The sequence below is a fragment of the Cupressus sempervirens genome, chromosome 5, assembly GCF_028749045.1.
Source record: "Cupressus sempervirens isolate cs-2001-9-10 chromosome 5, ASM2874904v1, whole genome shotgun sequence".
Lineage (NCBI taxonomy): Eukaryota > Viridiplantae > Streptophyta > Pinopsida > Cupressales > Cupressaceae > Cupressus > Cupressus sempervirens.
The window spans coordinates 218090187-218108855 of NC_143122.1; the positions used below are offsets into that span (position 1 = coordinate 218090187).

Sequence of the window (18669 nt, forward strand, 5' to 3'; positions counted from 1 at the left end):
AAGTTGGCGGATGGAAGTTGGTGGATGGAAGATGGCACATGGAAGTTGGGAAATGGAAGATGGCAGTGGAAGTTGGAAGATGGGAGATGGCTGATGGAGGGAGGAGTGCGGAGAGAAGTGTACGGATGGATGTAGGGAGAGGTTCAGAGAGAGATGGATGGAGGAGTATGTCGGGTATTGTACAGAAATTGGAAAGAGCATACAAGCTCATATGCAAATAATATTAGAACACAACTCCAATTAAATGCCAAGCATGAATAGAAATTGAATGTCGATATTCTCCAATTAATACTCACAAACAAAGATGGTGCTCCAATTTGCCAAATACAAGCAAAGTATTACAAGCGACAAAATAGGGTGAGGGTTGAATCCTACCGAAATTGGAAAGCCAAGTAGGGAAGATCTTTCACTTCCAAAATTGCGAACAATAGAGAACTCCAATACGAATTCGCAGTACAAAAAAAATAATCCAAATAGCATACCAACAACTACCTACATGCCGTACATAAATACCCCTTTAGGAAAACTCCTGAGAGTTTACAAAAGAGTGCCAACATGGCTAACACCTACGGATAATTAAAATGATTTGGTCTCCTTTATTAATTAAATAAGTCCTTGTGATATTATTTAATTTTTAGAACCTTTTTAATTAATTAACCTAATTCAATTATTTATTTATTTTAAATTGGGGACATTACAGGGTGTCATGTTAAGAGACTCCATAACATGAATATCTGGAAAGATACCACCCTAGCTAAGAGGGTATGTTGCTATTATAGTTGTGAGAGTCCTCTTTCTCTATTGTATTTGAGATTAAAATATATTATTAAAGCCAACTCAACACATAACATCATCTTCTTTATAATGGCAAGGCAATGAAGAGTCAAGAAAATGAAGGGTCTTCACTTTGTAACCGCAAAGACAATGAAGACTCGCGACAATTTTATGTATTCTTCCACAAGGAATTCATAAGAGGACACATCGATATTCTTTGATTGTTTATATATTTATATCTAGAGAGGTGTTATCATGATAGCTTGAAGTTCGGCCTAGTGTTTGGCCAAAATTGTAAATTTGTCTTCTGCCCTTTCATCAAATATAGGTGATATTTTATTGTGGCTGGGATTTTCTCCCTCAACTTGGACAGTTTTTCCATGGTAAATGTTATGACTTATTGTTCATTATTTTTGTTTCTTCTGCTCATCTTCATTTCTGGCCTAGACATTAACAGGTTGCACCAAGGCCTCCAAACATAGAAGGCATAAAAACAACCGTCCATGATCTATTGCAATAACCAAACAAAAAAGAGATGAAGAGGAAATCCACCGCACACGAGTTAGAAAGTTAGCCAATAGACCAAAGAAAAACTTCAGAAGAATAAGGTTTGGAAATTGGTTGAGAAGCGATAATATAATGATATATAGCTTATTCCATAAAGGCCTCTTGACTCTCATGGAAGCTGCTATCCCAAAACCTTCACTCTGTCTTTATGTGATTTGAAGTAATAAAAGCAGAATTTTTCACTCTAGACACTAAAGATACAGGTAAAAATAGACTAAAGTTTTGCTGCCCATATGTTATACACCAGCACATTATTTTATAAATTTCAACATTCAATTAATTTGTATAAATAAATTTTAAAAGGCTACTTCTTTTATTATATTTTCATTTTGTAGTTAATTTATTTATAATGTTAATAGTCATACCCCCACGTCACATGGAAAAATAACTGCTACCCACAAAACCTGACCCCCATCCTTGCATCCCAAGAAAGTTAAAAACTCAAAGAAAGACTGAGAGTCTGATCGTATATGTGAGCAAAAGCAAAAGATTTATAATAAGGAGCCTACTCAAACTTACAGTGAAAGCAAGCTGTGCGTAAGGAGTCAAATCCCTGTATTTTGCAGTTAATGTACTGTATGCATTCCAGAAATTTGGTTTGTCTGTAGATTCAAGCCTGCATCACAAATAATATACTACTACAGATAACTCATCTTCAAAGCAATACATAAACACAAATATTGAATGATTGAGTTGTAATTAAGAAATGGCAAACTAGAAGTATAGAAAAGAAGCAATATTCTACTTCACTACTAACTTTGTTCTTGTAGGAAGCCCAAATAGAACACCATCAAGGTACAAAGCACATTCAACATAAAGTTCTGGAGTGTGATTCTCCAATCCATTTTCACTTTCTGCAAAATTATGAAAGTTTCCTGTCAACCCACTAGAACCATCTAACATGCATTACTGGCTATAGTTATACAATACACAATTTGCCAAAATGTTTCCAAAGATCACTTAAATTCGGAAATAAGAAAGCCAAACCTCTGTAGGCTGACATGACTGAATGCCTTGGGAAAAAAAGCAATATAGCAAAACAGAAGCTTCAAATAAAATTTTCATTTATCTAAATACAAATCTATGCTACCACAACCAGAGATCTGACTGGTCCATGGAACATCTTTGTTAATCAGTGGAATTTAATTTTGTCAGTAGTTCTGTTTATAGATGTTGGCTAACAGATTGGCTTTCTATGAAAAATGACCTAGCTCTTAAAAACCACTCTGCAATACAACGGTTGAGCAAACCCGAAACAGTTTCTTTCTCTGAATTTGAAGGTACAGCTACCTTGTAACAGATATACCATGAATTTGTTATTTTTCTCTAAATTGATGGGGTATGCTTTTTACCATAAAGTAGAAAAGACTTTAATGAATAATCATTCCCATGAAATATCCATGAATAATGTCCTTAAACATGAATTGTATCAAAATGCACAAACCCACAATCCACTGTCTAAATTTCCACACAGATGGAAACGTAAAGATAAATCCAGATTTATAAAGTACTTCTCCACCAATGACAACGAATTGAATAAATATAAGCAAATAATGCTACAAAACAAAGTCCAGCATTCCTAATTCATCTACCAATATCATTCATTCATTCGTCTAACAAACATAAATTTAAATGAGCAACAATCAATTCCAAATATGAGTCGCACTCAGTTATCAAAGTAACAGGACAAATTTGTGAATCAAAATTGTCAATCCTGGTATTAATGTTCATTTTCAAATATATAGTCTTTTGATCTTCCACAGAGACCGTTACAAAAAAGGAAAACTGTCTTTTTAATTTAAAACATAATAATAAATAAAGTCTTCCAAAACTGCCAGATAATCTTGAAACTAAAAATAAACACACAAAACCATTTGACATGGAACTGCTGTATTTCCACCTCCCACCGTAGATGCCTTTTGAGCTGCCTGTGCCTCCCTCTATGCTTGCAAAGCATTTACTACTTTTGTGATGTCGTCAAACTCTGGTATGGTAACATTTGTATTGCAAATAGTCCAGTACATTGTCTGTTCTCTGATTTCCTTAGCTTTGGCAATGAGAGTTTGGTGGTGATTTCTGCACATTCTAAGGTAGTATTGATTTTGGCCAATTCATCATTTTCTTCTTTGCTGAAAATCTAAGGAGCCGTGATAGTGTCAATATTCTGCTAGTATTGATTTTTAAACTCATCTGCAGTTATCACCCCAGAACTGTCCTTTCACTAGAAATCACAACCAATCTCTCTGAAATGGCCTAGGACTTGATCTGTCATCTTTTCACTTCTTCCAAACACTTCCTCAGATTTTTCACGATGGTAACCACACACTCACACTTATACCCTGTACTGAACATCCACCTTTGTGTAGGTTGTTTTCCTGATTGAAACAAACCAAGGCTTACAGCAATGCGGATTTTCATATCAATAATCTCCATGATCGTCTTCATATTTTGTTTGCGTGTTATCTTCTAATTTGGCCCCTCTAATTTCTGACAACTCCATTCCTAGCCAAAAGTAAGGCATCATAGGATTCACTCAATCTATCAACAAATGGAAGGCCCTAACCTTCAAGTCTACAATCCATTCTCAGGTCACCTTCCCGAATAGGTTATCCACTTGTAACTGAGTGACCAACTATTTATTTTGATCCATAGTAGGATCCAGAATGGTAACTGAGGAACTAGCCAGTTGAGCTAAAAGAGGTGTCAAAAGGGATCTGAGGCTTTCTGAGAGCAATTGGACTGTTACCTTCAGTTGGCCTTTATCCATTTTGATATTATCAATCCTTATATGGATCAGTTGGTTTGAAAATTGCCAAATGCCCATATCTATGTCAAACTCGGGGTCTCTGATGTTGATCCTTGTGACTGTATAATCATCAGCAGTGGCAGAATCAAGCTCCTCATCCGCTACTTGTGCTAGTTCCTGGAAGATGTGCCAGTTTGCTCATCCCCAGCTAACCAAGAAGTTGCCTTCAACTTTTTGGTTTTTAGGAGAAGGGGTGTTCTGTAGGAGTTGTATAATAGCATCCTTCAGTGGGCATACATTTGCTTTCCTCTTCTTCTTGTCAATGTTCTCCTCTAACCAAGTGGGGGTTCCAAACACCTTGGAAACTGACTACAGATCATACAGAGAGAAGGTAAGTATTCTCTGCAGGCAGAGTAGTAGTTTGCGCTAAAATGGACATTTTAGCACCTTACCCTGATCTCCAACAAGCTGCTTGGTGTCCTGTGCTATGCTTTTTCCTTTATTTCATCCAAATTAAGTAGGAGTTGTTGCATCAGGACCACCTTAGTCTCCTCACGCTGTCTGATTTGGCTGAGTGTTTACTGGTTAGACAAGCTGTGTATCATTTGGTTATTTAGGAGCCACTTAATCAGTTGTGAGATTAACATTGGGTAGGGGCCAAGCTACGCAAGTAAGGAGGATCTCTACAGGTTTCTTTGGGGGTTACCCATCACCTCCTCCACAGGAGGCTCCAAACAAGTCAATTACTGTGATGTTGGGAATAGAAGCAGCCTGTGTAAACATTGTCGTCAAGCTCTGTGTTGTTGCTGGAGTGCTAGATGGGTTGTAACTTGTGCTCACCCTTGCCAACCATTTCTCAGTTCCCTTCAAGACAGGGGCCATTCTGATGTAAGGTCATCTAGCTCTGGCAAATCCCAATTAATGGGTTCTAATGGGGTAACCTACAGCCTGGCATAATATCTAGGATCTACATCATCTGGTCCATCCTCTACAATTCCTTGAACATCGTATTGAAGCCTAAAAGCCCTAGTTTGCCTCACATCAATCAGGACCAAGACCTCTTCACCTCAAGGTCGTCAATACAATCAGCCCAAAAAGCCTCAATAGTGGGAAAATGGTGGTATGAAGGCCCCGGCTGCAAATAACCCTTGACATAGATGCTAGGGTCAAATGTGCTCTCAAGACCTCATGCGTCTCCATGCCGTATTTGCTTGTTGCCTTTGTCATGTTTATGGTGTTGGAGGAAGGGGAACATGTATAAATTCCCAATGAAATGGAGAAAGGTATCACATCTTTGTGTTTCTCAGGCACACCTTTTATTCACTTCACAGATTCGTTTGCATAACTCCAACACTATTATTTTATCATCTACGGAACTGTAATGTCCCCATTTTGGGTCCATTATTAGAGAGGATATTTAATTGACTTAGAATATTAATAATAGTCAAATGATGATATTATTTGGGTTTAGGATCGACAGATATAGATGTTATCCAAGTTGCCTAGACACCATCTGTGGACTCCCTCAGAGTTTATAGGTCCAAGTTTGTCTTAGTATTGGCGAAACATTGACCCCTTCCCTCTATTGGTAAGACCCACTAGATTGGATTTATACAAGCCCCTCCTTGATTACATCGCATTCTTCTGATCACAAATTGAATAATGATAAAATCAAAGATAATCATATTTCAGGGTTCATAAGATTAGATCGTATTCTTATAATGTCATTGCTTAATTATAAGAATATATTTTAAATCAAATTCTATTTTAATGATCCTTTACAATGACATTGGAAAATAATCAATGAGATTGATATTAAATGTTGATGCTATAATCATTTACTTATATATTTAGTGTATGTTCTATTATGATGCATGTGATTATGAGGTTCCTAAATAATAAAGGGGCTCACGACCTGTTGACCCAAGTATATATCCACAACATATTTCCACGGGCAGAAATGTTAACTTTAAATATATTTCTTTATGCCTTAATCTCTACCTATTTCACATGTTTATGTGGTGGGTCCCTTCTTTGCACGTTGTGTATGAACCTAATCTTCTTATATTAAATCGCAACTCCTCTTAATTGTACGCTTGCTAACATCATATGTTGACAGGTACTTTTATTTGGTCAGGGGTCAAAGCTTAGTTAAATTACTTCTTTCTTATTCCTAAACTCCCATTTATGTGTGACATGTCTCCTGATCCCTCCAAATTTAGTAGTGATGGGTCCCATTACTCCAACATAGCATATGATTGACTCCCAGGGAGTTAAATGTTTTCAAACCCTCTTTTTAACCATTTCTTCTTTAATTTGTATCACTCCTTGCATTATCTTTGGTCTATGTCCAATGTTTATAGCCTTACCAACACCCATCTTGGCGGGTCATGCCCTATCTACCATCTGACGTGTATGGGTGACCAATAATTTAATCGGGTGTGTTATTGATTACTTATTGAACTTGCAATTTAATAATTTATTTAGAGATAGGGTTCATTCGATTAGTATTATTACTTTATACTCATGTTTATTTAATGTGATAAGGTAATGTATTTGACTTTAATACTTATTTCATTTAGAAAATTGAATGATATCTATATATTGAATAATTAATTTATTTGTTGATCTAATAATCAATTATACCTTTTATAAATATGAATATCATTTATAATTTAATATTATATTCGATTAATGTTTAGAGGGATATTACAGGAACGAGGCAGACTCCATGGAAAATCATCAAAAGCTCCTACTCAAACCTTTTGTGCAATTTGGTAATTGCTTAATCATTATTGAGAAATGTGGAATCATTTAAGCAATTACATTAAAAAGTTTCTTAAAGATACTACTGACTACAGAAGACAAGAATAAAAAAAATTATATTCTAACTAGACTGAAAAGAATCTAAACTAACTAATGACATTATTGTCCATTTATATATGTAGATATTGTTCTAACACCCTCCCTAAATGGTCAACATGTCAACTACACCAAGTTGCTCCCTAAATTTGATTAACTTATCCGGGCTCATATACTTGGTGAGAAAATCAGTAGCCTGATCCTTTATTGGAACACACTACAGCTGAACTGATCCATCTTCTACCAACTTGTGGATGCAATGACAATGAAGCTCAACATACTTCGTACGCTCACGGAAGATTAGATTTTTTGCCAGTTTGAGCACCCCTTGATTATCAATTTACAAGGGAGAAGATCTTGCTTGTGACATTTGCATGTTGGAAAGCATCCTTCGAAGTCAAACTGCCTCACAAGCTGCCTTAGTTTTTCCTGGATATTCTGCTTCAATCGAGGAAAGAAACACTACCTGTTGCTTCTTCCAAGTCCATGTGACTGCAGTTGTACCCAAACTGAATACATACCCAGAAGTGGATCTTATGTCACCCATTGAAGCTGCCCAATCTGAGTCTTCGTAACCAATCAACTTTGGAACTTTGCACCTGTCATACAGAATGCCAAATTCTGAAGCGCCTTCCACATATCTCAGCACTCACTTCACTGCAAACGAATGATCAGCTTTGGAAGTTGTCATAAAACAAGAGATGCAGCTCATAACAAAATTGAGATCAGGTCTAGAGGCAATGAGGAGATGAGGTTGTGCACTAGTTGCATGAATGCGGTGTCAATTACTGTAGATGAATCAGATTTAGTTGACAACTTTAACTCCTTCTCCATAGGTGTGACGGCAGGTTTACAATCCTGCATCTGAAACTTGTCCAGCAGACTTCAGGCATACTTAGACTGGGAGATAAGAATACTCCCAGTTGCCTGCCAAAGGAGCCTGCTTCAGTTCATAGAGTGTTTTCAGAAGTCTACAAACCTAATATTTTTCATCGAGAACAGGGGGTTGCATCATGCAGGGCTTCCTACAGCTCATTGTTGAGGAAGACACTCTTGACATCCATCTGATGGACTGTCCATCCAAACTGAGCTGCAATGGCAAGAAGACAACAAAATGTACTCATCTTGGCAATATGAGCAAAAGTCACCTATGTTGTTTTCCTATGCTCGTTTAACCACAAGCTTTGATTTCCCTCCCAGCCATAGACAATACCTGATTGTCTTCCCTGAGCATTGTTGTTTCTCCATAATAGATTGTATCTATTATCATTTATTGCCAAGAAAGGGAGATTTATTGTTCCTTTATATCCGTTGGTGGTGCCCCTTCACCATGGGTCAACACTCTTCCAAGATGGCCCAAGGGCCAATATAAGGATATTAATTAAAATTAATATATAACTAATACAATTAATTATATATAAATGAGTTATTATATAATTATAATATCACAATAAATATAATACAATTATTTATATTAATTAATAAGGAGATGAATAAGCTTAGTAAGGGTCCTGCTTTGAAATTTTATGAGGAGTGCCTTAAGCACACTGTGACCCGAACACTATCCTCTAAATCCCAAACAGTGTGTTGCTAAGACTAGAAGAGTTACCTTGTGTCATGATAAATTGCTGAAAGAAGGGCTTATGAAAGCTCTTCAAAAAATGAATATAGAAGAGGAACCTTCTTTACTTTGCGCACGATGGCTTGCATTTGTCAATCTTTGCAGACCAAGCTTTAGCAAACCAGGGGTGACAAGGATACAACTATATTATCTCAAACCAACCATATTGGACGGAGAATATGGCAAGGCAAGTATGAACCAAGTTAAGGATATTTGCCAATCGTATCCTTCCACAAGTTGCCAGTTCTTCTGCTACAAAGAGAAATTGGTCCATGCATAGCTTCATCCAATTATTCAAGTACAATTTTACCTCTAGATAATCAAAGAAGTTTGTGGCTGTACATAGTGTCATATGTCTACAAGATCAATATAGTACTCAATATCACTAGACTCTAGCATCACATTGGGATGTCGATCTTGAAGATGTTATATAGATTGTGTTGGCAATGAAGAAATACTCAGAAAATTGACTAAGTATAAAGTAGGAATACAGGCTACGGGTAACTTATTTTGTTCGGTGAGCTTCACTAGAAGCACATGAAGTTATGTGGACTTAGAGGAAGGTGGTATGGACACCGGAGAGCACGTGTACAAGACCACTGAAAGAAATGTTAAGTTTTGCATGAGTTTGGGTTGTTTACCAGAGACAGGTATGACAGGACAGAACAAAGTAAACAGCAAAGTATTCGTACTTTGGTTAAGGAATTATTTCGTCTTGCAAAATAATTGCTTTACAAGGTTGGGACGGCATCCCAGATGTTAACCCACACGTGACAGAACCTGATTTGAAGATTTGGTAATGTGCAAAGCAGCACAAGGCTGACTGGACTAAAGTTTTTGGTAAAAAGGACTTATCTTTTTGTTTGGTGATGTGTGCCATTGCATTGTAATGATGTAATGTTTATATGTGCATTTCACGTGATTGGTATAGATGTGAATTTGATGTTCAGATTTGAGCAGATAAGTTGTATGATTGTTTTGTAAAGAGGAACTACAAGGACTGATCAGATATTGAAGATATCAGCATCAGTCAAAGGTTTTTGTCTCCTATCTCTATAAATAGCTTTGTACAGTTGATATGCATGTTTGGGCAGTGGACTCATCTTGCACTTTATATTGTAATCACAACTCCTAACATGGTTGAGGCTTCTAACAAGGCCTAGTCCTCTAATAAGGAAAAATACACTATATGGATGTAACAAACTCCTAACAAGGTCAATATCTTTCACAAGATACTTTTGATTGGTGGATCATTTTATGAGTAACACCATAGGGGTTTTCCCTTGGCCAGGGTTTCCCTAGTTAACAAATAATGGCGTTATGAGTTTCATTGTGTTATTCTTATGTTTACTTTTCAGTTTGATAATATATGCAAGTTAAAAGATTGTTAATGATATCCATAGCTAGGCAAAAGTTTGTGGAACACTGATTCACACTCTCCAACCCCCCCAAAAAGTATTCCTTATTTCTAACATAGCTTCATCCAATTATTCAAGAACAATTTTACCTCTAGAGAATCAAATAAGTTTGTGGCTGTACATAGTGTCATACGTCTACAAGATCAATGTACTGCTCAATATCACTAGACTCTTATGTTGATCTTGAAGATGTTATATAGATTGATGAGGAGAAATTACATAGAAGGGATTGGTTGGGGTTCCATTACTTTCATAGTAGCAATGACTTACACTAGAGCTCAGGTTTTTTAACAAACCACTAAATGCATCATCTAATTAGGGAGAGCTATATATTTTCTATCTTTTTGTCATTATGTAATTGAAACTTGGCAGCCTTTGGGCATTTTGTTGTATTTCTTGTATATATGCACACATTGACAATGAAAGACTTTAAATTTTATTAATTTGTATGTAAATGCTAATGCAAAATCTCAATTTGAGTCTAGTGTTATGTACATGTTATTTATTAAGCTTCTCTATTGTCTATAATGAATGCTTTATCAGTGTTGTCATTTGGATATTTGAATTTGTTTTAATTACTTTTTGTCCTAATAGTCATCCCATTTTGTCTCTTGAAAAATGACTACAACAAATTCCCATACTAGAAACACATCCTGCCATCCCTTGTCATCCTCTCCCAGAAACTTGGGGGAGCGGTGTAGATAAGTGACACTCGAGAGATGAAAATATGCATGTTGCAGGATTCATAAGTAATCAGTTTTTCTATTGCGAGAGTCAAGAAATGTTCTGAAATGAGCAAAGTAATCATCCATGTACCTTGTGGATCATAATGAAGTAGTTGCACTCTTATGGGGTTGAGAAAAGGATGGTGTTTTTACACGTAACTGATACCTCTTGATATAATCTGCTGCACTTTTCACTGAGAATTACATGCTCAAACTCTTATGTGATTGTGCAACATGGTGCAAAGTTTCTTTTTCTTCGTTTTTTGAGAATTACTGTTACTGGTATTCTCATTGTGTACCTGAAAAGAAAATTGCATCCTTCTAAGGTTGCAGCACATCTCCTGGAACAGGAGGGAAATGATGGATTTGTTTCAAGATAGATGAGCAGTAACTAATAAACTATGCCAGACATTGCTCAAATCGTATGTAGGGATGATCTTTCAAGCAAACTAACCAAAACCAAAACATAGAAAATCAGCTAGTAATGACTACAGCAACTAATTATAGCCAAATTCTTGAAGATAGACCTTTAGAGGGTTTATCTCTCTATCATGTCTACAGTGGTTCCTGGAGCAGATAAAATGACGTATGCATGGAGCTTCTTTTGGTATTTATTATTTTTTGTTTAAGTTGCGGATTCAGATTCAGGTTCAAGTTCTGGTTTGAAGAGCCACTTCGCCAGTACGGCTAAATTTTGAAATGTGGTTTGGGTTCATTCGTACAAAAACATGCAAAAAAATTATTTAAATATGTGCAGCCTAGAAGCATGAATTAAGAGTAGAATGTCACATAGTATCATAAAAACAACAAAAACACCATAAACTTGTAATCATGGCATCATATCATCAACAAAATCTTAAAATAACAATATTGAGTTCAAGTATCATGTTTTGACTTTCAATCTAATGGATTATTTAAATGTTCATCTTCATCTTCTTCATCATCAAAGGTATTAGTTGATTTCATAGTTCTACGACTCAAACTCGACTATGACTCGGCAAGGTCAACTTGACCCATAACTCACCTATGACTTAGCAACAACTGCGCTATGACTCGACTAAATGAAAAAGCGGATATTTTTAATAATTTAAAACTTGTTTCATGCACCCATTATTGAAGAGTTTAAAATATTATAACATCATCAAATAAAGCTAATTTGATCACATACACATACATCCATCGCATAAGTACGACTGTAAATTGTAGCTTAAGGAAATAGAATACATAGATATGCAGAATTATAAATATTGTCAAATGTATATAAAATCCATGAAAACCATGACATCAAATGTTCCCAAACAAATGTGTAAACAAAAACAAGTCTATGGCTCAGCCTCAGCCTCAGAGTAATTTGTCTGCCTCCTACAAAGGTGTCTAAGGTAGGTTCTGATTCCTGAATAACTGACAAGCCATGGTCTCTGCATGTGAGGTGTCACTGTGATCAATATCAATTTTGCAGGTGCCTGATCATGCTCTATCTTCCTCTTCCATAGCCACAACCTCAAGCTCTCTATCTACATGCTCAACCCACTCATCCGTGAAGATAGGATCGGTAGACTCGGTGAGCCACTCAAACTCTAGATCGATCTCTACTTGGGTGATCGCAGAGCAGTCAGTGTCCAAAATTTGTCTGGTCGTAAGACAGAGGTTGTAATGAACAAAGACAAGATCATTCAACCTCTCCATAGTCAATCCATTACGCCTCTTCGACTGGATGTACTCAAACATGGACGAATTGCACTCACATCCAAAAGCATTGCATGGATGACTCAAAATAACAATCAAATAGAATGCTTTTTATGGCAAAATAGAAAGCATTTTTATAAAAAAATGGAAAATGTGCATTATTTTTTATTTTATTTTAAGACATGCCTGATTGTTGTTAGTCGAGTCATAGACCGTGGACCCGACAAGTCATGGCATGACCCCCTCGCCCTACAGGCTATGCGGGTCATAGTAGTGGGCTAGGTTTACTTGGCCAGCGGGTAGTCAATACCCGCGCAATCTGCAGCGAGTTATGAATCATTGGTTGATTCACAAATAGTGTCAATGCCAATGGGGTCAGATGCACCAACAAAATTCTTGCTTTCCAAGTCCTCAAATGCTTATTACTTTTCACTATACATAAAGCTTGATTGTTTGTAATTAACATCCTCGTTGAAAAATGTTAAAAAGGTAGCTTACAACTCCCTTCAGCTATTGAAGATAATGTTTAATGTTTAAAATATAGTTTACCACTATAGAAAATCTTGCAATTAATCAGACAAGGGTCATTATCAGTAATTGGAGATAAAAAAATCACTGGAAAGAAATTTTGAGGCTAATTTAATTTGATATAATAAATATCTGTCAGCAAATTTTGTTTTGCAATGTTAAAGATCTTATTCATTCTGTAATAATTGTTTCCCGCACTGAATTATAGAATATTTCTCAATGGAAATGTACACGGTTTACACTTTGTCTGCCTGGTTCTGCCCTAGTTCAGCAGAATAATGATATGGTTTTGATGAATTTCTCAATTCTTTGGGAATGGGAAGTTCTTACGATTTCCCTTCTAGATTGAGATAGGAAAGGGATATAACTCATTGGTAAAGTGTCACCTTGATGTGGTGAAAGTCATCAGTTCAAAACTGATTAGCCCTAGTTCTCTTTTTATTTCTGTTCGCTCCCAGACAAACCAGGCTTACTGGCTCAAACCACGTCCGAACCTACAGGCGTACTGGGCCCAAACCAGGAACCAGTTAAACCCTAGACAAACCAGGGTTCCAGGCAGGTGAACCAGAATTCATAGTTTCTAGTTTTAAAGATTGTGGCTTCTGCAAAGTTATAGACCTTGCATACATTTTAACAAAGAAACTGGCTAGGTATCACCATTTCTAAGGTCTTCAGATCAGCAACCAATGCAAAAGAAGGCAATGCTTCGAAAATCTTCAGCTTGAATTTAAGAATTTTCTGCACCTGAACCTAAACTTTCAGTTCCATGTTTCATGTATATTCCCTACTTCACTATTAGCTTTAGATTATGAACTAATTGTTTCAGGTGTTATCTACACTTCAAACATGCATTACCAGGTCTAGCGTCTTAATGGTAAGTATTAACTGACAGATATTGAGGAGATAGGCTGACCTTGGTGTAGGTGCACAAGTCTTATGTCTCGTGACCGAACAAAAATAGAGGAAACCTCCTGTTATAGTACTGGTAGCAGGTGAGATCAACATCAAAACAGAAGCAGCAATGACGTTTCTATGTGGCATGGACCAAGTCCTATGGCTAGTAAAACTTTTAACAAGCCATGCATGAAGGTGAGATTTATCATCTTCCACTTATAAGCTCATAGAAATATGTTGAGCTGGAGGAAAAAGATAGGCCACGACCTTCTCTCCAGTTTCAATGCATGATACATCTCTTATCAATCATTACCAAACTCATAAACAACTATGGTTCATACTTATCTAAATGGGAAGAATTTTGTGTGTATAACAACACATATCTCAATCTCAATAAAGATGATAAGATTCAACAGCATTGACAAGTGATCAGACTGCATTCAAAGAAGACTAACATGCAGTTTCAAAATGAGCTGTTAGAAATTAACGAAGGTAATCTCTTAATATCCAAGATTCCAAATGAAGAAACAATTATGAATCTAAACTCAAGCTACAGAAATGAATTCCTTTACAAATGTCATCCATTGCATTCCTTACTGTCCAAAGAGATGATATTTTAATATCATTTAAAAGCAAGCAGATAGAGAAGTACCTGGTGAAGATTTAAAAGATAGATTGCCTTCAAGTCTATCCACTCGATATGCAACTGGCGAATTAATGTCACAGGACAAGAAGAACCTAAATTCATCCCCACTCATTGTGGCATATGCTATAATTCACCACAAATTTCCGTGGCTCTGCACCATAGAAAATATCAGGTCTCTGCATACACTTAAGTCAGAAAATGAAATTCAATTTCTATTCAAAGAATCAAAACCCTTGAGCCAGAATCAAATTGTTTCCAAACCAAAAAATTATATATTGAAATTAGATGAAAAAATATGTATTTATAAAAATGCATGCATGCAGGGTCAAGGAGTTGCCTTTGCCCTTGAAGCCAGCCAGTTTATTTGGGCTTTCACCATTCACAGGCCTGAGTTGAGTCCTAAGATTCAGTACAATCCCCACATTGGCAACCAATTCGTTTCACCTGTTAGGTATCTTCTTCAGCAACCATGTATCAAACTTGAGAAGATAATAAGTGTGAGCTAAGGTTTGATCCTTAGACTTAAACAGCTCAAAATCAATCTGAAATAGTAGAAACAACCTAAAAGAGTACCATGAAAGAAAAGTACAAAGTTCGCAATTCTGTTAGGCCGACTTCAAAAACAAATCTACACAAGTAAAGTGCAGGGAACATTTTATGGACAGATTTAGAGAAACAAAGTGGAAAAACATTGAAACAAATCATAAGCTAATGGAACAAAAACAAAATTAATCGAACTAGATTCAATGTACCTTTAGCTGACTTGCTTGACAGAAACCAAAAAGCAACACAAAATAAAACTTAGATTAAAAACAAATTGCAATGCTCGTCGATAGCTGTTTAGCTATCACATTCATCATCAGCTAAAGAATTAGATAAAATTTACCATGAAATGCCGGACATAAATCATGGCTTATTGGCTGAATGGAACAAGCAAGGTAAAGACACTAGGGGATTACAATGCCGATACCCAAGGTTCAAATCCTCACGACACGTCATAAAATTGGAAATTGGATAAACTATCAATTGCAACTGGCTTTATCTTCTGTACCTCAACCTATGTGGAGAGCTGGGTAACTTTAACAAAGATGCCCCTGTTAGAAAACTGTAATGATAAAATGTATTTTAAAAAGATTAGCTGACTTTCTTGGGCAAGTGATACTATTGATTTTTAATACTTATACAATGGCAAATTTTCTGTGAAAACGAATAATTCTAAGAACTGTAAGCAAACAAGCAGACTGAGAAAAATTTAGCTCCTCTCTTCAGCAGCCCCCGGCTGTTCGTGAGTTAAAAATGTGGGGCTTCAATGTTATGGAAAATACTTATTCTAATTCCATCTGTGTTTCAAAGTTTTCCCAATTTCACGGGACTGACCTCATTAATTAAGTAGGAGCCAAACCACATCCTTATTGACGCAACGGTGATGACAACAAACACTTAGATAATAACCTATTACAAGGTCAATTTTTTTCAATTTAAATTCACCAAAATTGCATAACTTTGTGCTTTCAAAGGTTTCTACCTACTCGGAGCAGCTACAGTTGATTGAGCTCTGTAATGAGTTAAAGCAAACAATAAAAACCCAATTGGATAAATATCACGATATGTTATACATCCCTTGTAGTGTCTTTCTGCTAATTTATAAGCATCTGATGGTTAATTCCTTATAACTGTATACCTTAAAGCAAAAGCGAACTTTCATATGTAATTTTGTTTGTTTGAGATATCTTCTGCACAGCTCGAACATACACAACGACATAAAAACCCTAGCTCAGCCCACGCGCACATTATATAATAAGCGACATTGATAAACGAAGGAAGAAGTTAAACGAATCGGGTGAGAAGCAACAAAAAGTGTGCTTACATTCATGGACGAAAGGAAGCACAAACACGATGGAATAATTTAAAGCAATTGCGGCTCTGTTATGTTTGGTAGAGATTTGAAAATGTACCAGTTTTTCTGGGATTTCCTTTAGGCCCCAGTTGCTGCCGTGTCTGTTATTCTAGTTGGTATCCAATTTTTTTTCGATATTTAACTCCCGTTTATTTAATTTGACTTGGGACATTCGGGGGAAAAATGTAGCTGCGGTACATCAAAGGGGACAGGCTATCCTCTACCAAAAAATACCAAAAACTAAAAAAGTCAAAACTTATCTTCTTCTTTTTCAGATTCATGAAAACATAGGTATTTTTTTTGCAAATCGTTTGTTGTTTTGGACTACAAACTAAGCAAATCATGAAGATGAAACACTGAAATTTTTTGATCTTCTGAAAATTGGTCAATTGTACATTTTTTTGAGAGGATAGTTGCATCCTAAATAAAGTATGAAGAGGGAAAGCAAGTAATAACCTAAAATGTTTAGAAGCAAGTTGGTGATTAAAGCAAGAAAATGATGTTTATTTAAACTCATGTAATTCAAAAGCACATTCGGTTTGGTTTGGCATGAATTATTTCAAATCGAAAAACACGTAAGAGTCTGTTTGGTTTGTGGAATTGTATAAACCAGGATTTTGCCAAATCATGGTTTTGCAAATCTTCATTCCTATTTTCGAGATTTTACTTGAACTGTTTGTTTCACTCGGAAGATGCATGTGAAGACACATTTTTATGTGTAAACTTGGAGTTGAAGGCAAACTTCAAAAAGTAGTCCAATCTATTGTTTTTACCCTCCTCAAAAAACATAACTAGGTTTTGATTTTTTATTCCTACTTGCTAGTAGGAAGTCAGAAAATTTGATTTTGAGACAAAATTGGAAGTCGGGTTTTTTAATTCCATTTTGACAATTTTGAAACAAACGCAAAAAATTTCAAACCCAGATTTTGAAAAAGTCAATTCCTATCATCTTCATGGATATATTATCTCGTCCTGTTGCCATATCTATATCCACACCTATGTATAGGGTGCCAACTAAACTCTATATAGCTGCCCCTGCTTTCAAGTGACTAAAGTATGAATCAAGTGCCCCCCAAGCCCATAGTAGAGTGAGCAGAGATAGGGAGCACTCTCCTTGCCTTGCCTTGAATAGCAACTCAACTCAACCATACGATATAGATGATAAGCGGCCCGGAGGTGGTCCTAGAGGACCTGGGAGGGGAAGGCAGAGCCCCTTCCTTTAGTTATTGGTTATTATGTAAACTTTGTGGAAGATGACAGGAATTGGCTTTTTCAAAATCTGGATTTAAAAAATTTTGCGTTTGTTTCAAAATTGGCAAAATGAAATTAGAATACCTGACTTCCAATTTTGTCTCAAAACTAGGTTTTTTGACTTCCTACTAGTAAGTAGGAATTGAAAATCAAAACCTGGTTTTTTTTTGGAGGAGTGTAAAAACAATATATTGGACTACTTTTTGAAGTCTACCTTCAACTCCAAGTTACGCAAAAAAATGTGGCTTCACACACATCTTCCAAGTGAAACAAACATTTCCAAGTAAAATCCTAGAAATAGGAATGAAGATTTGCAAAACCTTGATTTTGCTAAACCAAGATTTGTAGAAATCTCAATTCCACTAACCAAACGGACCCTTAGCTTTAGAATTGGAAAATGGAGAAAAAATTATTAAATTTTGATGGTTACGTTGGTGGTTGTTCTTTATGGATGTAAAATTTGAGGAGGTAAAGATAACTTGGCTAATTAGTTATTGGAAACATAGATAACCAATGATGGCCTAAGATTGTGATGAAATAGGACTTGGACCACATGAAAAAAAAAAAAAGGATGAAACGAAACATTAAGTGATTGAGTAAGTGGGACATCAAGTCACAAGAATGCCCTAATACCAATGTAGAAATAAAAAAGTTTATCATAGAAAAATTTTGGATTGTCATGTGGACTAATAAGGTAGGTCAGAAAAAGGCCAATTACATCAAAGTTTTTAACCCAACTTGGGAACATGATGATAAGGCTTACCTAGGGGTAACTACTAAAGGGAAAGCTAGATTGTTAGCAACTCAATTGAGGACGAGTTCTCATCACCTCATATACAAGACACATAGGTGGAAAAGGCGCAAAGAAAATTGTGAAGAAAAGATTTGTTGGTTTTGTGAGATAGGCGCAATAGAGACTAAATGGCAATTTGTTATTGAGTGTATAGTGTATGATGACATTCAGGCTCAATATGAAATCAATCCAAGGGCAGACAACATGCACATCTTATTCGAGGAGGTTAAGATCAACCAAGCCTCTAGTTTGATTGTCAAG

The 18669-nt window shown here is 36.2% G+C and overlaps 1 protein-coding gene across 13 annotated transcripts in view; it reads right to left on the reverse strand.

Moving 5' to 3' along the window:
- The window catches only part of LOC149555204 (phosphatidylinositol 3-kinase, root isoform-like), a 130211-nt gene extending 113655 nt beyond the window's left edge, over positions 1–16556 (reverse strand). The window contains exons 1-5 of one of the 13 annotated variants that reach the window (XM_089829267.1): positions 16423–16556; positions 14805–14911; positions 14474–14618; positions 2099–2195; positions 1861–1957 (exon numbers count right to left, since the gene is read on the reverse strand). In XM_089829267.1, the coding sequence (XP_089685393.1) occupies positions 1861–1957; positions 2099–2195; positions 14474–14579 (300 nt within the window). In that variant the 5' untranslated portion in view covers positions 14580–14618; positions 14805–14911; positions 16423–16556. Of the gene's footprint in view, positions 1–1860; positions 1958–2098; positions 2196–14473; positions 14644–14804; positions 14947–16148; positions 16287–16334 lie in introns of those variants that run through there. The other 12 variants (XM_089829272.1, XM_089829269.1, XM_089829277.1 and 9 more) reach the window with 12 other exon arrangements.
- Between the last annotated feature and the right edge of the window lie 2113 nt (positions 16557–18669).